The 21,532-nt window shown below is 45.6% G+C and overlaps 2 protein-coding genes across 5 annotated transcripts in view; both read right to left on the bottom strand.

Moving 5' to 3' along the window:
- Positions 1–1,048: 1,048 nt before the first annotated feature.
- Positions 1,049–6,124, bottom strand: LOC121840813. 3 transcript variants are annotated; one of them, XM_042306207.1, is made up of 3 exons: positions 1,973–6,124; positions 1,858–1,923; positions 1,049–1,791 (listed from the first exon to the last, which is right to left on the bottom strand). In XM_042306207.1, the coding sequence occupies exons 1-3, from the start codon at positions 2,410–2,412 to the stop codon at positions 1,644–1,646; spliced, it is 654 nt and encodes a 217-aa protein (XP_042162141.1). In that variant the 5' UTR covers positions 2,413–6,124; the 3' UTR covers positions 1,049–1,643. The 3 variants fall into 3 exon arrangements, with proteins under 3 accessions (XP_042162141.1, XP_042162139.1, XP_042162140.1); XM_042306205.1 differs by having other exon boundaries at positions 1,049–1,923; XM_042306206.1 differs by having other exon boundaries at positions 1,049–1,890.
- A 159-nt stretch (positions 6,125–6,283) lies between these two features.
- Positions 6,284–21,532, bottom strand: part of LOC112224583 (endothelial PAS domain-containing protein 1) — a 51,831-nt gene continuing 36,582 nt past the window's right edge. For both annotated transcript variants that reach the window (XM_024388216.2, XM_024388217.2), the window contains exons 3-16: positions 20,763–20,911; positions 19,987–20,071; positions 18,720–18,832; positions 18,291–18,493; positions 13,605–13,711; positions 10,619–10,766; positions 10,087–10,295; positions 9,295–9,512; positions 8,714–8,827; positions 7,705–8,183; positions 7,488–7,584; positions 7,220–7,322; positions 6,915–7,082; positions 6,284–6,574 (exon numbers count right to left, since the gene is read on the bottom strand). In XM_024388216.2, coding sequence (XP_024243984.1) covers positions 6,423–6,574; positions 6,915–7,082; positions 7,220–7,322; positions 7,488–7,584; positions 7,705–8,183; positions 8,714–8,827; positions 9,295–9,512; positions 10,087–10,295; positions 10,619–10,766; positions 13,605–13,711; positions 18,291–18,493; positions 18,720–18,832; positions 19,987–20,071; positions 20,763–20,911 — 2,345 coding nt within the window. In that variant the 3' untranslated portion in view covers positions 6,284–6,422. The remainder of the gene's footprint in view (positions 6,575–6,914; positions 7,083–7,219; positions 7,323–7,487; positions 7,585–7,704; positions 8,184–8,713; positions 8,828–9,294; positions 9,513–10,086; positions 10,296–10,618; positions 10,767–13,604; positions 13,712–18,290; positions 18,494–18,719; positions 18,833–19,986; positions 20,072–20,762; positions 20,912–21,532) is intronic.

The following is a 21,532-nucleotide window of genomic DNA, read 5'->3' as shown; positions in this document are numbered from 1 at the left end:
GCCCAGATTCATTCTGTACCAACCACACACAGTGCAGAATGAGACATGATGTGGAAACATTTCTACATGTTTTCAAATGCTTTTGTCTCAAAAGAAACTTAAGGTGTCAGAAAGTGAATGAGACTGGGAGCAGTGTTGTTATTATTCCCAGGGAGTGAACTCACACTAACCCTGCCACAGCAGGCACTTGTCAGAGTTGACTGCAATGTGTGTTTGTCTAGGACAAAAGTAAGAACCACTGTATGAGAGTGGCACTTTTAATATGACTGTATTATATGAGATTTAAAAGATGCAGATAAACCCGACTAAAGAAAACAGAAGACAGCTGGCTTGCAGGAAGCATAACTTACAACAGAACAGGTGATAGATATGAATATAGATATAAAAAGCTAGTTAATAGCCCATGTCAACTGTGATGGAGTGCCTTTGGAATGTTCTTTCACAGTTTCATAAGACACTACTCAAATATCAATAGATCTTCATATCTATGTAGAAGGGAGAGTGTTTTCATAAAGCACTGGATGACAGTCATTATGACGTTCCTGTCTTTTGTGAATAGGAATTTCATTTTAGAATGTTGGCGGGTCCATTGGAAGTTGTGCATTATAATGCATTAGGCATACAGTATCTCATAAGGCATTGTAAATGTGCTTATAATGCATTATGAAGGCTGGATAGGAAGTGTTAATATTTTTTATTTTTGCACTGACTCTATGCACACACACACACACATACCTAATTTGCTCACACGTGACACACACATTCATACTGACTCTATACACACACACACACACACACACACACACACACACACACACACACACACACACACACACACACACACACACACACACACACACACACACACACACACACACACACAGCTACTACTCTGTTTATCATATATCCTGATACCTACATGTAGTCATCTTACCCCTATACATATCTACCTGTACCACTCCAGTATCCCTGCACATTGTAAATATGGTACTGGAACTGACCTGTGACAATAAAACAATGAAACACGTATCACATCACAAACAGCAGGTAAGATCAGTACGCTTTAATAAGATATCAGTGCAGAAATACGTCTTCTTATTGGGTTCAGTTGCCCATACAGTAATAACAAAAATAATAACAATATAATAATGTCAATATGAATTCAATATAAATCATAGGATCATCTAAAACAGTGGTTCCCAACCAGGGGTACTAGGACTCCTGGGGGTACTTGGCCTATCCACAGGGTTACTGGTAAAATGTACATGAGACCATAGGGTTATTGGTAAAATGCACATGAGACCATAGGGTTACTGGTAAAATGCATGAGACCATAGGGTTACTGGTAAAATGCACATGAGACCATAGGGTTACTGGTCAAATGCACATGAGGGGGTACTTCAGTGTTACTCCGGGCAGAGCAAAATTCAGTTGGTGGTACGGAAACCAAAAAAGGTTGGAAACCACTGATCTAAAATAACTATAAGACATCCACAAATGTAATGGATAAAAGCAGAACATATCCCAAGGAAAAAACAACCCTCATTATATTTAGTAGCCTAGAATGCTGATATTGTCTTTAAAGAGGACGAGAACTGAGATTGTTCAATTATTCATATTTGTATGTTTACTTTTTGGGCCCTTCAAGTGTCACAGTAGCTACAGCTAGGACTGGTGGATAGCCTTCCTTCTGCAGTTACCATTTTGGGACTTCTCTCTAGCCTACTCATTTCACATACAGGAGCACAATTTAGGCCACACCCCATCTGCAGTTCCATCTGACATCCCAGCCTCCTCTCCGTCAGGAACAGGAGCACGGCCAGCCTCCACTCCGTCAGGAACAGGAGCGCAGCCAGCCTCCTCTCCGTCAGGAACAGGAGCGCGGCCAGCCTCCTCTCCGTCAGGAACAGGAGCGCGGCCAGCCTCCTCTCCGCCAGCCTCCTCTCCCGTCAGGAACAGGAGCGCGGCCAGCCTCCTCTCCGTCAGGAACAGGAGCGCGGCCAGCCTCCTCTCAGTCAGGAACAGGAGCGCGGCCAGCCTCCTCTCCGTCAGGAACAGGAGCCCGGCCAGCCTCCTCTCCGTCAGGAACAGGAGCGCGGCCAGCCTCCTCTCCGTCAGGAACAGGAGCGCGGCCAGCCTCCTCTCCGTCAGGAACAGGAGCCCGGCCAGCCTCCTCTCCGTCAGGAACAGGAGCCCGGCCAGCCTCCTCTCCGTCAGGAACAGGAGCGCGGCCAGCCTCCTCTCCATCAGGAACAGGAGCCCGGCCAGCCTCCTCTCCGTCAGGAACAGGAGCGCGGCCAGCCTCCTCTCCGTCAGGAACAGGAGCCCGGCCAGCCTCCTCTCCGTCAGGAACAGGAGCCCGGCCAGCCTCCTCTCCGTCAGGAACAGGAGCGCGGCCAGCCTCCTCTCCATCAGGAACAGGAGTGTGGCCAGCGAGGCAGAGAACTTAATCTCTATCTAACTTTGGTTTTCTTCTAATGCTTAGAATTCAAGTAATAACGAGACATTTAATCTCATATAAGTTTAATATAACAAATGCAAAGCATGGGACTTTTGCTTGCTTTTACATGTTAAATACTGCATATCTGGGGGTTTTAGACAGCGCATATAGGGACCAAAACCAGATACTTGTCAGCTAACAGAGTGGTCTGATCTAACTATCTGTAATTTGTCATTGTTCCCACATAATAAATAAACACATACAATTATACATCCTAACATTTTATCCTTGTGTTTAATTTATCTGGGATGTGGGTCATTTGAGGAAACGTCCCACATTCCATTCACTTTGGCTCAACGAAAACAAGGAGCATATTTTCTCATGTCTTTGGAGGAACTCACTGTGTCGATATATTTCCATTAACAGTGGAAGCAATGTTTTGTCTTTGTTAGAATGCGCTAGAGTTGACAAGGTGGCTAAACTTGGCAGGGATGTACCTTAAAATGAACGTGGGAGGGAAAGAGAAAGAGCGAGAGGGATGAGAGAGGGGGGGGAGCGAGAGAGCGAGACCGAGAGAGAGAGATGAGCTGACTACCGAGTGAAGTAGCGTGTGAAGAGATCAGTGCATCAGTGGGCAGGCTGAGCAGGATGTATCCCTCTCTGTCAGTCACAGTTCAGCACCACAGTCCCTCTCTATCTGTCCCTCAGTTCTCCATCTCACTTCTATCTCCGTCTCTGTCTCATAGCTCTATCACCACCTGCATCTGTTTCAACAGGTTTCAACAGGTATCTGCCGCCCATTGCTCGAAGTCTATATTTAACTATTGCGCCATCTAACCCAGAAATAATCTTAGATTCAACCGTTTAAATTTTGAGATTTTTGTATTGACAAAACATGTTCTGCCAAGCTGTCAAGCGAAGTGAGTATTTGATATAGACCATTGGTCTTTAAAGTGTTTAGTGTATCACCCTCACTAATTTAACACCCTCTACACCACATTACAGCCTCTGGTTTCTTATTAACAACCTAAACCCGCATTAAATCAACACAGTGCCAGACACATAGGTCGACGTGCTGAATCTGATTCTTTATCTTTCTTGAATTCTCTCCTTTAGAGCGTCTCTCTGTTTGGACTGGACTTCTAATTACATCTACTCAACATACTGGATCTGACACTAGAGCTCTCCAAGCTAAACATCTGGATTTGTATAGGCTAGTGTAGTTTTATTGGACAATCTACTGTACGTCTACGTCTACAATCTGTGCATTTGAAGGGCATAACACTGGGCTGAATCAACATTGAGACAACCTTAAGGCAATGTTAAGGCACATCATGTCTGTTATGAATCACCTTTAAAGACAATCTCAGCAAGAAAAATGAACAATAACATCAAAATACAGTGTTACTGAAAGTGGATCCATGAAACATATAAAGTTGCCTCTACAAATGCAAGATGGTTATATCTATAAAGCACCATCACCTGTTTAGATACTGTTGAAAGATATTACTTTTTGTGTCAATTTCTTTTGTTTACAATATTCAAAATGCTACATGTCAAAAGTGGAACTTAGAAAATGTTATCGTTTTTTCCCTCTCCATTTTCTTTTTTCTTTAAAGCGCAACAACAGATCAGTACTGGCCTGCTAACAATTTCATTATACTTGTGCATACACTCTGGAAAAAACAAAAAACAAAACAGACACCAGCACTATGGAGTAACATCTAAAACACAGGAATACAATCTGCATCTACTGGGTAGATAAGACAAAGTACCAAGGCACAAAAACACTAAAACACTATCTTGACATTATAGTAGAAACTTTATAGCTTCTGTCTTTAAATACATATATGTGTGTACGAAGCTAAATTCAAACTTTTAAGTGGTCACCACACAAAGACAAAGACCTAAAAATGAGAATGAAATAGAAAGAAAGAGAAGGAATACAGAAAAAGAGTCTCAATGTCAACAGAGTTGCCATCTGTTAAACTAAGGAAGTGTTCAAATCCACAAGCGGCTCCCGGCATTATACCTAAAGGAGGACATTGCCATTGGCTACACGGAGTCGCATTAAGAGAAATCCCATGCAATCTTGTTTACAACTTGTTTACAAGTTCAAACACTGGAATGTGATATTTAATTTACACCTCGATTAGGCTGATAGAAATTCTAATTATTTAGTTTAATGATTCTCAATTTGAGTGTCATGTAATTTCTATATAGCCTAGATTTACTCATTCTGAACTTGTAATGCGAGTGGGACCGGTGTGGCTTCGTGACAATGACCACATGAGCAACCTCTCTGACTTAACAGCTGTAATGCAGTTAAACCTGCGACACGGCTAAAACGCCAGCTGTGCGGGTGTCGACTATCACTGGTTAACGCTTGATCTTAGTGAATCTAGGCCACAGGTGGCTGCTGGCACCTTTATTGGAGTGAATGGGCTCATAGTAATGGCTGGAATGGAATGAATGAAATGGTATTGACACATCAAACACATGGTTTTATTGTGTTTGATACCATCTCATTCACTTCATTACAGTCATTATTATGAGCCGTCCTCCCGTCACCACCCTCCTGTGATCTAGGCCAAAGTCTCTCTGATTCTGATATGACTTCTAATGCCATGAAAAAGGTACCAAAAATAGCACTCTCCTCCCTATGTTGGGGGCACGCTCTGATTTGACCAATCAACTTCATGGCAAGCACTGTAACTATCCAGTGAGCTCACACTGAGGGAACAATAGAAACATGCAAACAGACACCAGTGACTGAAGGAAACTAGACAGTAAGGAATGGGGAAAGGGTAGTAAAAGAACAACAAAAAAGTTTATTTAAAAAAAACCTGGGTGTTATGCTTACATTCGGTGAAGTTTAATCTGGATTTCAGACTGTTTTGTTTGTTAGTGTGTCTATGACAGCGTCGTACAGACAGACAGACAGACAGACAGACAGACAGACAGACAGACAGACAGACAGACAGACAGACAGACAGACAGACAGACAGACAGACAGACAGACAGACAGACAGACAGACAGACAGACAGACAGACAGACAGACAGACAGACAGACAGACAGACAGACAGACAGACAGACAGACAGACAGACAGACAGAGACAGACAGACATGGTGAAAGAAGAAAAGTAGGCTACAGATCACACAATTGGGGGGACAGAATAGAGCTTGAGAACACTGAAACAGATCAAATCGTTTAACAGAAATAGACTAATAACTAAGAATTATACACGTATATAATTTATGATGATAAAGACAACAAAAATAGAACAGAAGCCACACGTTTTTCTAATGATACATAGGGGCAGTAGGGTGGATGGATGAGGAGGAGGCAGGGTATGTGTGGCTTTGACGACGAAACAGGTTTGTATGGGGCTTGGTATGGTAGGGTGGGTGGGTGGGGCATGGTGGAGTAGTACTATGTTAGATGTGCCAGGACGTTAGGACAGGGGAAGCGGCTTGGCTGAGGTGTCAGTCAGTGTTGTAGAGATGTGTTAGTCTAGGGTGTATTGGCTAAGACTATTGGAGGGTAAGGATGGGTAGAGGTGAGGTTGGTGAGGGCTATGTCTAGGTAGGGCAAGATAAAGTACTGGAGGGGGTATATGTCTGCGTCTCGGAGGCCTGGTCCAGGGCTGGGTAGGGTAGGGTGGGTGGGTGGGGGAGTAGGGGTAGGGGGTCTAGGTGTTGTCCAGTGCTGGGTCTAGGTGGCCTTGTCCAGGGAGGGTAGGGGGGGATTAGGGGTTGTAGGGTTGGGTCTAGGTGGCCTGGTCCAGGGTAGGGGAGGGGGTTGTAGGGTAGGGGCCTGGTCCAGAGGAGGGTAGGGGGGGGTCTAGAGGGGAGTAGGGGTGTATGGCTGGGTCTAGGTGGCCTGGTCCAGAGGAGGGTAGGGGAGTAGGGGTTGTAGGGCTGGGTCTAGGTGGCCTGGTCCAGGGTAGGGAAATGCAGTAGGGGGTGTAGGGCTGGGTCTAGGTGGCCTGGTCCAAGGCTCTCAGTAGGTCACTGCCCTGCAGCAAGTGCAGGTTGCCTTGGAGAGGGACATTGACCTCGCAGTCGTAGCGGGTGAGCTCTGGCAGACAATAGGTCTCAAAGGACGGGCCCAACAGCCGACTGGCAACCCCTACACACACAACAAACATGTAGACAGTCCATTAGTAGGGAGGAAATGGCTTTGGGGCAAAAGCCAATCAACCTTCATCTGAGGAGGACAGTCAATTGACTATGGTGCCAAGTCATGGAAAAGGACTGATTACAAAACCAAGGATATTATTTGTCCAAATCAATTTCTAAAAATAGATTTGAACATGTTGTTTCATCATTGCCTAAATCCCCACGTGAACGTTAACATATTTTCTTTGCCTCTGGCCAACTGGTTGCTACTAGTTTGACCAGTCAATCTTTTAAATGACGTACGACACATGGGAGTTGCATTAGAATGGAAATAAAAATGCCAGGCTTACCCTCTGTTTTGGGAGAGGGCAGCATACGGTATTCTCTGTAGTTGCACCACTGTTCGGGGAAGGCTTTTTTAGGTGCACTGTTTCCACATCCTGGATACTGGGACTTCCTGTGCCGTTGAAGGGGGCTGAGACACTGGTCAACACCCCCATGTATGCACATACCTTTATCTGTAAAAGAAAGAGGAAGAAAGATAATAAGATGAGTTCAATATTGCTATATTTTCTCTACTATGGTTTTTACTATAAGTGATATTTAGCATTTTGGTTTGCACACTGTATGTCCCACATTGTCCACCATCCAGTACCTGCCAGTGAGCTGGTGCTGAGAGATCTATCCAGGATGGCACAGCTTTCATTCCTCATCCTCTTCCACATCATCTCTGATGGTGTACTCAGGGTGGAGTCACCCTGATAAACGCAAAAACAGACACACATTACAGTCGAAAACTTAGTCAAACGTCTGTAGTTTCCGCATCTAATACAACTCTCATGAAATATTTAACAGTGAGCTCAGAAAAACTGAATACACACATCATAGCCTACAGTCATAAATCAGTGAGAGGGTATACGTACCACTGCCATTTGCGTGAAGGAGCGCTTGAAGTTATTGGCAATGGCGATTCTAGCAGGACTCATGTCTCTGTAGGCCTGGACAAAGTTCTCCATTGACCTGCAGAAGAACATCACATTACTTCATCATCTCTGTAGATCAACTCTAGCTCTAACAACCATCAGTACAGGAACTGAATTTAATCAGTAGGACAGACACACTGAAGGTCCACTACAGTACCTCTGCTTGTGCATCCTGTTGACCGGCATGTTCTGACATGAGTTGCTTCCGCCCATGGCGTCCACTTGTTGTTGGTAGTGTAACGGGGGATCGGGGGGCCACTGCAGGTTCTGACGTCCGCCCATGGAGGACAAAGGGGTGCTGGCTAGGGTGTGGTAGGGGGTGATCTGTGCAGGGCCTGTGTAGGGCAGAGTAGGCCTGGAGTCCATGGGGCTTATTTCACTGTGGTTGGGGCCTCTCTTGTCTCCTGGGGCCCACTTGGCGGGCTGGTAGTGGGCAGACTGTGGGGATCCCAGGGGCTGGAAGAGGCTGGCGATGTTGCTGAACCCATTCTGTGTGGTGCGGTGTCCCATTTGGTCAGCGGCCCCCTCGGTGCCTCCAGGGGCCTCTTCAGTAATGATGGGGTGGAGTTGGAAGTCTTCTCCGTCCATGGGGATGTAGGGAGCCAGGGTCTCCAGATCCAAATCACTCAGGACCGACTGAGAAGGTCACATCAAATCAAATTTCTGAAGTGAATTATGACATTGCAAGACAAAAAGTGTCCAACATACAGTCAGACCAGAAAGCAACCCCACTGCACACTTTGGTTAAAGGGCAATTCCACCACTTTCAACCCCATTTTCATTATCTCCAACACAATACCAGTGTCTACATATGTTAAAATGGTACATTTCTATGTTGAGCATAAGAAATATAAAGTTGAAGTTGAAAAGATTTGAAAAAACAGTGATTTTCTAACACTATGAGATTGGCGGTGGCAAAGGGACCCCCCATCCAGCTAGAAACACATTGCAGGTTTTTAAAATCAGTTGTTCTTACTTTTAATCCCACCCTGTGATGACACAGAGAAGCATGATGTTATTTTTTATGCAGTGATGGAGATAATGCATATGAAGTTGAAAAGTGGCAGAATTGCCCTTCAAATAAATGTAAATCTAATATAATGTCTACCCTCCATCTCATGCACACTGGTTGAGTAGTGGGTCTGTGAAGTGCCAGTGAAACTGACCTGGGTGCTGCCGGGGCTCTTGGGCCCCTCTGTGTCCAGAGCAAAGAGCTTCTCAGTCAGCTCTACCTTCAGGTCACTCTCTCTCTCGCTGTAGTAATCCCCTGGGCTGCTGGGCTGTACCCACAGAGAGGAGGGAGAGTGGGAGACCAAGAGAGAGAGACCAAGAGACAGAGAGAGGACGTGACATGACAAAAGCTCCATTGAGCCCTGAGTAACTAGTGACCACTGCTTATTCCAACCATCCACCCCCTCCATTCTCACCACACTCTGCCCCTGTCCCAAACACCCAGGATCTGTGCCCACAACATCACCCATGCACACACACGCACAAACAAGTGCATAACATGGTGACAAACACACACATTGTGACACACACTTAGGCTACACACACACAAACCCGAACACACACAAGCGTACCAAAACACAATACATAAACCATGAGTCACATTCATTTGCTGTGGAAGAAAAACGGGTAATGAAGGCTTGTGCTAGCGGACGTGGTGTTGGTGAATGAAGTAGTAGATGACAGAAGAATGATAGAAGAGTGAAAAAGAACACCAGGGACAGTAGCAGCTACATACCGTGGAACAACTGCTCAGGCTAGGGGGGGCAGTGCTGGGGGTGGCGCTGCCTGGTGTGGGGTTCTGGGGCACTGAGAAGGTGGTAGCCATGTGGTTGGACATGTCTCCTGCCGGGCAGGGCTTGTGGGCATCACTGCCCCAGCCCTGGGGGGCCGGAGGGGGCATGGGAGACATCTTGGGGTAAAGAGGAGGATGAGGCTCCTCAAACGGTGGCCTTCCTGTAGGACACAATCATATAAACAGTAGATGGTTAATATTCCTGTTTTCATAGAATTTAGGCCATTACCTTAAACTAGAAATGGTCTAATCTTGTCCACCAGCCGGCTGTCTCTCTGTAGAACCGTCTGGTTTCACATTGCCTCAGAACTGGACTTGACTGGTCTATGCCTGGAGCCGACGAAACAACCGCTGTTTTTAATAGTCTGATCTGTCAGTCCATCACCATCTAGCTTAACTCATTGTGGACTTCAAAGTGTGATCAGCGTAAGTGATTTAAACAAGAAAGTGAGTTAGGAAAATCTGAAAGTACGCATCTTAGAAATAGTTTTCACATAGATGTACATTATGCGCCAGCAATTGGAGTCTGGGGATGACGTTAGAGACGGCATAACTATAACTACATGTTTAACTTCTACCATATCATGTGACAGGGAGCATGGCATTGGGGAGATGTATTGTAGTAATGGGATGATATGGGTATAGATAGGGGGAAATGGACAGTATAACGGAAGATATTGGTATGGTTAGGGAGACATCTAAAGCAGAATGGGAGATATTGGGGAGTGTTCTCACCAAAGTCAAGGGTGATGACGGCGTCTCCAGGTGTGGGAGCCAGCTGAGCAAGGTCTTCTGGCTCCTCTTTGAGTTTGGTGAACAGGGTCTTGATGGGCTCCGCGGCCACCGCAGCACCACTCTGGGTGAAGAAACTGTTCATGTGGTGTGGCTTGAACAGAGACTCAGTCTGGTCCATGGAGAAGATCATGGACTTGTTCTCCACGTCACTAAAAAACACACAGAGAGACAGAGGGATACTTCCGGGATGTGTTATGTTACCACCAGATTTTAAGACTAAAATGAAGCTACTGTCATACTGTAATCTTACATTTGAACCAGCAGCCTTCCACAATCACTTCCTCCCCCCAATATTGTACATAATGGGCCAGTTTCCTGGACACAGGTTAGGCCTAGTCCTGGACTCAAAAATACTTTCAATAGAGGACCTCCAGTGAAAAAACATGCTATTTCATCCAGGAGTAGGTTTATGGTCTGAGAACCTGAGATTAATGTGCCCTATGTTCTGTTTCTGCTTGTTCTTTGACCCTACCTGAGGACGTAGTTGACACAAACGATGCACTGCGGCTGGGAATTCCGGCTGTTGTAGATGACTGTGCCCTGGGTCTCAACCCACACGTAGCCTCCATGTTTGGCCAGCATACGATACTGTCCACTCACTGCCTGACCTTTACTGCACACTGTACAGAGAGAGAGAGAGAGAGAGACAGTATAAAACTAGCTGGATGGAGGTGAAAAGAAGAGCAACTCAGAGAGCAAATAGCAGAGGAAAGAGGAGAGAGATTCAGGTCAGGGCAACACTAAGAATGAGGGTGAAGAGGAGAGAGATTCAGGTCAGGGTAACACTAAGAACGAGGGTGAAGAGGAGAGAGATTCAGGTCAGGGTAACACTAAGAACGAGGGTGAAGAGGAGAGAGATTCAGGTCAGGGTAACACTAAGAACGAGGGTGAAGAGGAGAGAGATTCAGGTCAGGTCACTAAGAACGAGGGTGAAGAGGAGAGAGATTCAGGTCAGGGTAACACTAAGAACGAGGGTGAAGAGGAGAGAGATTCAGGTCAGGGTAACACTAAGAACGAGGGTAAAGAGGAGAGAGATTCAGGCCAGGGTAACACTAAGAACGAGGGTGAAGAGGAGAGAGATTCAGGCCAGGGTAACACTAAGAACGAGGGTAAAGAGGAGAGAGCTTCAGGCCAGGGTAACACTAAGAACGAGGGTGAAGAGGAGAGAAATGTAGGGGTGAGGAGAGATAGAGAGATAGATAAGTATCGGGAGAGAGAAGGAGGGGATGGCCTAGCTGCTGTCCTCAGTGTGGGTTGGCCCAGGCCCAGGACTGGCGTGGGAAAGCAGCAGGCCTGGGGTCGTAGGGTTCATCCTAGGGCAGGATTAGAGCGAGTAAATACAGACCAGAGCATTTGCTGCTCTATTGGCCAGTCACGTTGCCGCAGAGACCAGGCCCAGCCTGGCCGTCTGTGTCTCTGGGCCGGAAGGGGGCCACATAGAGAGGCTATTCTCTGGAGGAGAGGCTGGCTGCCCAGTGCATTCAGTCTGCTAGGGCTAACCACACCACTGATAGATGGATGCGGTTTCATAGACTGTAACAAGGAGCTTGGAGCTCATTTGATGTGTTGAGAGTAGAGCTACCACAACTAGGATGTAAACAAACACACACAAACATAGAGGGGTACACACACATACACACACTCCCACCACCACACAAGCCAACAGAACTGTCCCTGCTCCAGGTAGATTTGCTTTCAGCGAACAACACAACCCAGACCCTGGCTTGTTTTTCTCTCCTTTTCCCCTCTCTCCTGTTACAGAGAGAGGCTTTTAATGATGTGTAAATGTCACTGGGGGACAGAAGCCATCCCACTGGAGGGCCTCATTACAGGGGCAATGTGGGACACCTGGTCCCCTGTCATCACAGACGCCCTGCGCTCCTCTTATCTCCCCCGTCACAGGTCAGCCCTAATGGGATTGAAGACATCTTAATACCGGCCCAGGTCCACAGAGCCTCACTAATGTAATAAGGCCTGTTTTGAATTATAGTCATAACTCACACATGCATCTGAAATGTAATTTGGCTGAGAGAGAGAGGGGCCTAGTGGAGTTTAGATGTGATGTGAGGGTGTTGTGTGTGAGGTGGGCTGGGGGCTGATCTCTGTGTTAGAGAAGCTGGTGGACGTCAACATGGATTGGGTTTCATCTCTGGGCTGGTAAAATCAATACATATACATAAACAGAGAAGGAGGGATAGGGATAGAAATCTACAGGGATTTGAAGACAGCCTGTTACAGTATCACAAACATTTTTAAAAAACTGTTGTTTCGTTTAAGGCAACAATCTAAAAACAATGAAGTGGATTAATGGTTTTAATGAAATGCAGAGAAAGGGAGCTCAGTACCGGTCTCCTATAGACTGAATGAGGTGCTGCTCTGACACTGTAAAGTCTTGTGCCTTGTTCCCCCCTACACCAGTGACACCGGAGAGCTTGGGAACCAGGCCGCAGCGTCTAAGACTGGACCATCCACCCAGTTCTCTAAGAACCAACTCTGCTAGATAATATTTCTCTCTCTCTTTTATTCTCTCTTTTATTCTCTCCCTCTCTCTTTTTTAGCAGGCTCACATGTTGTGGCTATTAGAGTCCCTATGTAGGAGTAATTCATTAAGTACGGGCCTAGGGCTAAGAGACTGCTTTTTCACAACAGAACTGGGGGGATAGTGTGTGTGTGTGTGCGCGCGTGTGCCTGCGAGCGCAGTTGTTTACGTATGGGTTAATATGTGTGTGAGTGTGTAAATGTGTGTGTAGCTAACTGAGGTTCATACAGAGCTTTACCAGGGAGAGAAGAGGAGATTTAAGGTCATCAACACATAGATGAGACATTTCCCCCCCCACTTCAAAATCATTCTATCTGTTGTCAGGCTTTGAGTCAAGAGTCAGCATGCTCTTTGTCATCCCTGAGTTAAGGAGTCAGCATGCTTCAGTTCGGCTGGCGGCTAGCCAAAGTCGGCTAGGCGAACTGAACGGGTGTGCTCGCATACTCCCTTATTAAAAGACCTTCGCTTGAAAAACAAGAAAAAAGCACAATAGTGCTGTTTGTCCAATTTGAGAAGTCAGAGCCAGTATAAACTTCTTCAAAATAGTCAGAATTAATCTAAGATAACTGTCATTCATGTTGTATTTTTTTGCTGAGGAGATCTTAGTGGCGCAATTTTACATCTAACAATAAAAAAATGTGCATGAAAACGAGTCGTCACTCATTGAACGGCGACAAAGATTTTATTGAAGAATCCCTACAGTTGACCAATCACGGATGAAGGGGCGTAGACTTCGGCTGCAGAACTTCGGCTGGCCTTGAAAAAAATATGTTGTGCCCAACGGCCCGAAAAACCCTTGCCGAAGTCCAAAACGTCACAGAATGTCATCATAATATAGACACAAACTCTTCCAAAATGTTTCAGCTGGGAAGCATGCGGATGCGTTTTCAGTGTACTCAGTTTTAGTGTGGACACTCACGGTTCTGGTGGCTCTTGGTGACACTGTCAGAGTCCAAAGCGTGGTAGAACTCATAGACAGAGCGGCCCAGCAGATCTTCAGGACTGTAGCCCATCAGCTCAGTGACTCTGCAACACACAGAAATACAGATACCTGTTAACACTGTTCTGTATCGCTTTTTCCTCCTCTATTTGTCTCTGTCTCTGTCTCTTGCACACATTCACGCACACACAGTGTTGGAGAAACTACTCTAGTTTACCAAGCTACCAAGTACTTCACACTGGAAAAAGTTTAGCTACAGTAAAGCTACCCTTAAGAATAATATAGTTTAACATGAATGAAGTTACTTTGAAAAGTAGTTAACTACATCACAACTACTTAGTGATAAATTATCATATCTTCTATCTGAAATGTCATAGACCAAAAATTGCAAGAACAGATTACTCTGGAGTCAGATGTTAACAGAATGTGTAATTTAATTCTATTAAACACAAGAAGTATGGTTGAAGTGAGAATTAGGTAGATCTGATGCCAAAAAAGAAAGAAAAGGATTGCCTACTTCACCCATATTTTATAGTGTGTAGTTACAGTATTTGAATTTAGTTCATCCAATGGGGAGGACGGACTCATGGTAAGAGCTGGAGCGGAATAGTGGAATGGTCTTAAATACATAAAACACATGGTTTGATGCCATTCCATTCACGTAGCTCCAGCCATTATTATGAGCCGTCCTAATTGTTTTACCCTTAATCCTTTTAGTTTGAGCTGTCTGGGCCAAACGTGATGTTCTGTTCAAGCCAAACTGTCTCGATCTCTTTTTCTCACTCTCTATTTTCCATGTTCTACTGTCTCCCTCTCTCCTCTACCACAGCAGGAGTAAGGATGGTAAGTGGGGAATGGTCAATGGGCATAGGAATTCTAGATCTTTATGATCCATTGATCGCTGTGGGGCTGGGGACGTTCCATTCCATTCATATTTTGGGAAATGGAGTAAAAGCATTGGAAACTCTGATATCGGATTCCAAAAGCTCGATTGTGGAGGTTATAGGTCATCGACATGGTGGTTACACCAAACTTCAGTATTTCCCTGTACTGTAGGAGAACTGTACCTCCTTGTCTAATCTAGTGGTTTTGAGTCACTGCACTCAGGTCACTAATCTACAAGGTCCTGTAGCTCAGTTGGTAGAACAAGGCGCTTGCAACGTCAGGATAGTGGGTTAGATTCCCGGGACCACCCGTATGTAAAATGTATGCACATATGACTGTAAGTTGCTTTGGATGTGTGCTAAATGGCATATACTACAATGCTTGTGGGGATTATTATTTATTTGTGAACTACTCTGAGTATACAAAACATTAGGAACACCTGCTCTTTCCATCACCAGGTGAATCCAGGTGAAAGCTATGAACCCATATTGATGTCACGTGTTAAATCCACTTCAAATCAGTGTAGATGAAGGGGAGGAGACAGGTTAAAGAAGGGTTTTTAAGCCTTGAGACATTCAGAGGATGAATACAAAATACTTTAGTGCGTTTGAACGAGGTATGATAGTAGGTGCCAGGCACACCGGTTTGAGCATGTCAAGATCTGTAATGCTGCTGGGTTTTTCACGCTCAACAATTTCCTGTGTGTATCAAGAATGGTCCAACACTCAAAGGACATCCAGCCAACTTGACACAACTATGGAAAGCATTGGAGTCAACCTGGGCCAGAATCCCTGTGGAATGCTTTCCACACCTTGTAGAGTCCATGCCCTGATGAATCGAGGCTGTTCTGATGGCAAAAGGAGGTGCAACTCAATATTAGGAAGGTGTTCCTAATGTTTTGTACACTCAGTGTGTTAGACAAAGGCCCTCTCTTAGTGGTCCTGGGCTCTTGTCCTGTTGTTATGTAACCCCTGACAGCTGCACCCGGAGGGTTTGTGATGGAGGGAGGAGGTGGGGGGGATCTTTGAAGGCCTCTCTATTCTAAACCCATTTCACTAATCACTTCCTGTGGATGAGTTGCAACCAGAGGGGCGTCAGTCAGCTAGCAATCCAGCCAACCAACCAGTCAGCCAGACAGCCAATCCGCCAGCCAGCTAGCCAACCACGAGCACAGATAAGTCCTCCCTCACTGCATCATACCCACACATACGTTGTGTTGTTTATGTGATTGAGTGATTTGTGTTTTTACCTCTGAGGGATGTGGGTTTAGGTGTTAAGTACAATAGAGAGCTCTAAACTCTCCCAATGATGCCTGCATACTCTTCAACAAGATGAAGGGGGTTTGGTTTGTGTTTTTACAGGTCAGCCGGTAGACCTCAACTTATTATAAAATCAGAGAAATGTCTTAAAAAGGTAAAACAATGATGCAGACCCTGGATTAATACGTAGTTTCCATGTTGAAATAGCCACAATAATGATGATTGGAAGCTTATGTGCCAAGTCGCCTCAATCATGAAACTTTTCTCTTAGCCTTGCAGGTGCAAAGGGTCAAAATATTCTGACCCAAGCAAGAAGGAAAGTTTTGAATGTTGAAGTTTAAATCAACATTACATAAACATTTCTGAGTTCTTTCTCTTATTTTCAGCCTTTCTCCTCTCCTAGGGGGGCGTCCTAAAGCAACCCGTGGCGTGCCAGGTGGGAGCACTGACCAGGACCACTAATGAGCATAATGACGTGCGCCAGGCATCATGGGCCCTCACCTCATTTGCGTAATTGGAGACGATTTGTGCAACGATTAAATTTAACAAAATGCTACAAAAGTAAAACGGGCCTCTTGTTCGCAGGAAGGTACCCGCTGTTCTCAAAAGGAACCTTTTGTCTTTGCATGAGCGCTTGATCAGATTACAGAAAAACCCGACCGGTGTGGTTTCAAGCAGCGAGGAGGATGGAATGTTTTTCTCTGCCGGTGAGACCAGTTTTGGCTCAAAGATGGCCGCTGTGTCTGTGATGCAGTTGGCCCAGAGGGAACAGCAGACACTCCTAACAGGGACATCAATCATAACGGAAACATGGCGGTAGGACCTGGACTTGTCACTAGTTGTCACGGTGACATGGTGCCATGGTTGGCGTGGTGATAGGCGCACAGCGCTCTCTTTGTGTGAAACGCCCTGAGAACATGTTGTGGGTAACTTCTGGCGCTCATTGAAGATGCCGTGCGAGAGGCGTATTTACATGTCGTTCTTAATGTTTTTTCCTATCTGGTCCTGCCAAATCAAACTCCTTCAGTCAGTATATCATTACCCCCAGCCTGTTTTCATGCTTGTGTGTGTTTGTGTATTTTTGCATAATTTGTCGTTCAGTGACAGCACCTGATTTGGAGTTTTACCAGAATTTTACCAGTCACTGCAGCTGCTGCTTCTCTTGCCCAGGACCTACACTTTAAATGTGTGTGTATGTGTGAGTTGTACTCTATGTATGAGAATGAAATGGGTACATCATTTATGTATGAGTATGTATTTTAGTCTGTGACTATGCATATATAGAGAGTGAGTGTATGCCTGTGTGTGAGTATGTGATATGGTTTGTGTGTGTGTTCCCTGTTGCTATAGTACTGTAAGTTAACTTTGTGTCCCTGCTGGGAGTGTGTGTCAGTGTGTGTGTGTGTATCTGACAGTGTGTGAGTGTGTGTGAGCGTGTGTGTATCTGACAGTGTGTGAGTGTGTGTGAGCGTGTGTGTATCTGACAGTGTGTGAGTGTGTGTGAGCGTGTATGTATCTGACAGTGTGTGTGTGTGTGAGCGTGTATGTATCTGACAGTGTGTATGTGTGTGTGAGCGTGTATGTATCTGACAGTGTGTGTGTGTGTGTGTGTGTGAGCGTGTATGTATCTGACAGTGTGTGTGTATGTGTGAGCGTGTATGTATCTGAAAGTGTGTGTGTGTGTGTGAGCGTGTATGTATCTGACAGTGTGTGTGTGTGTGTGTGTGTGTGTGTGTGAGCGTGTATGTATCTGACAGTGTGTGTGTGTGTGTGTGAGTGTGTATGTATCTGACAGTGTGTGTGTGTGTGTGTGTGAGCGTGTATGTATCTGACAGTGTGTGTGTGTGTGTGAGCGTGTATGTATCTGACAGTGTGTGTGTGTGTGTGTGTGAGCGTGTATGTATCTGACAGTGTGTGTGTGTGTGTGTGTGTGTGTGTGTGTGTGTGCGTGTATGTATCTGACAGTGTGTGTGTGTGTGTGTGTGAGCGTGTATGTATCTGACAGTGTGTGTGTGTGTGTGTGTGTGTGTGTGAGCGTGTATGTATCTGACAGTGTGTGTGTGTGTGTGTGAGTGTGTATGTATCTGACAGTGTGTGTGTATGTATCTGACAGTGTGTGTGTATGTATCTGACAGTGTGTGTGTATGTATCTGACAGTGTGTGTGTGTGTGTGTGTGAGCGTGTATGTATCTGACAGTGTGTGTGTGTGTGTGAGCGTGTATGTATCTGACAGTGTGTGAGTGTGTGTGAGTGTGTATGTATCTGACAGTGTGTGTGTGTGTGTGAGCGTGTATGTATCTGACAGTGTGTGTGTGTGTGTGAGCGTGTATGTATCTGACAGTGTGTGTGTGTGAGCGTGTATGTATCTGACAGTGTGTGTGTGTGTGTGAGCGTGTATGTATCTGACAGTGTGCGTGTGTGAGCGTGTATGTATCTGACAGTGTGTGTGTGTGAGCGTGTATGTATCTGACAGTGTGTGTGTGTGTGTGTGAGCGTGTATGTATCTGACAGTGTGCGTTACCTGTCGTCGCAGTAGGTGAACTTCATGTCCATGCTGTGGCGGCTCAGGAAGGTCTTGCTGTCCAGGGGTGTGTCGATGTTGGAGGGGTGGGGGATGGGCTCACACATCATCACCAGGCAGGTGAGAGGAGGCTCCTTGAACCCACACAGCCCATGAGGGGCGCAACTGCTGTACACCTTCAGGTGGCCAGTGCAGTGCAGAACCTAGGAAAGCAGAGGAGACACACATATATCAATAATATTCTATATAAAAACGATTAGATGCAACGTCTGATGTCACACCTCAGGATATCATCTCATTGATTCAGTGCGGTCCTATTCTAAATAAACAACACAAAAAATGATTGACTATAAAAAAATAAACAACATGTGTTGTTCATGAGTAGTGATGGCAGTGATCTTGTATCTTCTGTTAGTTCCATGCACTTACTTTCCAGCTGGCTGATTTCAGGTTGACAGTGCGTCCACGGTTTGTCACTGTGCACTTCATCCTCATGAAGAAGTCTCTCTCAGTGCTCAAGGCTTTCCCCTTCTTCCCAGTGCCTGTGAAGAGACATACAAAGATAATTATTGTGGGTTAGCGTTCAAGAATGTGACATTTTCACCTTAATTTTCCAGTCACATGCTTGTGAGATTAAAGTTTGTGTGAGGTGAAGGTTTCGGTTTCTTTACAACTCAGTCCAAAACGGCTGATCATGAAAGCTGTTAGTGGTGACAGCATCACTACATTGTAGCACATTCACCACAGAGTGGCTGCAGCCGAGCTGTTAAACCACAAGGCCAGAGTTCAGCCCTGGGTGGCGTTCGTCAGACACTGGCTGCTAGCCGTGGTGCAAGGCAGAGACTTGTGGGTACAGCTGATAAGGACTGTTAAAGGGGGGCACCATGAGGGGGGTGGCGCCAGGGAAAGGCCTGGCATGGATTGCAGTGTGTGTGGACACAACAGCAGCGCACGCTCGTCCACCAACCTTTCCACCCTCCTCTGGCCCCTCCTCTATCAACAGTCCCAGGAAGGGGCCATAGGAGTTGGCCTACTAGGTCCCTGGTCTGATCACCATGGTGTGGCCCACCCCGGAGCGAGAGAAATGGATTCAATAACAAAAAAAACAGAACAGCAGAACACGGGGAGATTAGAGGGGAACTGGGGAGAGACGCAGGGAAAGAGCCAGTGTGTCCAGAATATTATTTCTACCATCATTACAGTATTTTCTCTTGGCATGGCACACAAGACATGGCCCGAGATAGCTGTTATTTTAGTGTTATTAAGTAATTATATAGCAGTTTATTGTCCAACAGCAAGTGTTCATATGGTAGTGGAGTAGTGTTTAAAGCCTGGAACATGAAGTTATGTTAACTATTCATTGTGTGTGCAATTTTACAACTTCTGATTAACACAATAGGCTAAGGCTGCTATAGAGAACACAGTGTGTGTGCATCCGCCCAGAGACAGTATGGCATTCCATCCAGCCTATCTCAGAGAGCCACTGTGATCCGCTCCTCTCTCCTTTCTTCCTCTCCTCTCGTATCAGTCCAAGGCCCTTGTCCCAGCACACATTCACCATGCACACTTTTCTATCTCTCTGTTGGCGAGCTATAGATTCCACTCTACACGGTCTCTGCATGTTTTGGTATGTGCACGTGTTAATTAAACGACAGTTACGAACACAGTCTTTCACATGAACAGAGAGAACACGTACCATTTTTCAGACTCAGGTTCTCGCGAATCTCATCGTGGTCGCAGGGATGGGTGAAGTCAAAGATGCTTTGTCCAGTCAACTCTACCTGTAGACACACACATATGGTGTCACGTCAGCAAGGACACAGACGGTGACAACCATTTGTTACATTGCCAAAGAGACTAGTAACACCTACATTCAGCATTCAGTCACAATAAAGAGGTTATGAAGACTCTGGCTCTCTGAGAGCATTGGTTGTAAGAGACATTAGCTGTAAGAAATATAGGAGGTAAAACTGATAGTGTAAAAAGTGGTAGAGGGCCTTCTGTCCTACATAGCTAGGTAGTGCCAAACAGGCCTCTGACAGGGCTGACATTTCACACGGCTATGAGAGACATCACCAGCTACAGCCCATCTCTGTGTGTCTGCCTTCCTGTCTGTCTGTCTGCCTTCCTGTCTGTCTATCTCTTATTCTGCCTGCCTGTCTGTCTTTCTGCCTTCCTGTCTGTCTGTCTGCCTTCCTGTCTGTCTGTCTGCTTGTCTGTCTGTCTGCTTGTCTGTCTGTTTTTCTGCCTGCCTGTCTTTCTGCCTTCCTGTCTGTCTGTCTGTTTTTCTGCCTTCCTGTCTGTCTGTCTGTTTTTCTGCCTGCCTGTGCCTGTCTGTCTTTCTGCCTTCCTGTCTGTCTTTCTGTTTTTCTGCCTGCCTGTCTGTCTCCAGGGAGAGAGTACTGGATGCATTGTACATAACAAACAACCTGATTATGGATGATGTTTCAATCATGTAATGTTTCTGCTCACCTGTGTTAAGCCCATGAACTTGTTGATGTTTTCTGAGAGGAAGATCATGTCGCCGTCTGATGTAACCACAGTGACAAACCCCTCCAGTGACTTCAAATACATACTGTCCGTCTGTCTGTCCTCCTCAGTCTCTGCACCGTTGGAGCAGCCTTTGGGAAAACACTCACGTCAGATGTGCAACATTATATAACTGTGTGTGTGTTTGTGTGTGTACGTGTGTGTGTTCGGCACAAGTTTGTCTCATTGTGAATGGCGACAGCTAGTCTTACTGAGGTCCGACACATAACAAAAAATACATACAGACTAAATACTTTACACCGAACAAAAATATAAAACGCATCATGTAAAGTGTTGGTCCCATGTTTAATGAGCTGAAATAAAAGATCCCAGAAATGTTCCATATACACAATAAAAGCTTATTTCTCTCAAATTTTGTGCACAAATTTGTTTACGTCCTTGTTAGTGAGAATTTCTACTTTGCCAAGATAATCCATCCACCTGACACATGTGGCATATCATGAAGCTGATTAAACAGCTTGATCATTACACAGGTGCACCTTGCGCTGGGGACAATAAAATGTGCAGTTGTGTCACACAACACAACGCCAAAGATGTCTCAAGTTTTGAGGGAGCGTGCTATTGGCATGCTGACTACAGGAATTGAATGTTAATTTCTCTACCATAAGCCGACCCCAAAATCATTTTAGAGAATTTGGCAATACGTCCAATCGGCCTCCTAACCGCAGAGCATGTGTATAGTGTCATGTGGG

Source organism: Oncorhynchus tshawytscha, linkage group LG25 (assembly GCF_018296145.1).
Source record: "Oncorhynchus tshawytscha isolate Ot180627B linkage group LG25, Otsh_v2.0, whole genome shotgun sequence".
Classification (NCBI taxonomy): domain Eukaryota; kingdom Metazoa; phylum Chordata; class Actinopteri; order Salmoniformes; family Salmonidae; genus Oncorhynchus; species Oncorhynchus tshawytscha.
The sequence above is the reverse complement of the archived record's forward strand: the minus strand, read 5'-3'. Positions and strand labels throughout refer to the sequence as shown.

Bases quoted from the DNA above. Each gene is read 5' to 3' on its own strand.
- LOC121840813 (XM_042306205.1), bottom strand. From the start codon at position 2,412: ATGGAGAGGAGGCTGGCCGCGCTCCTGTTCCTGACGGAGAGGAGGCTG. The intron at 1,924-1,972 runs GCTGGCCGCGCT...GGCGGAGAGGAG, and splicing joins CTGTTCCTGACGGAGAGGAG to GCTGGCCGCGCTCCTGTTCC.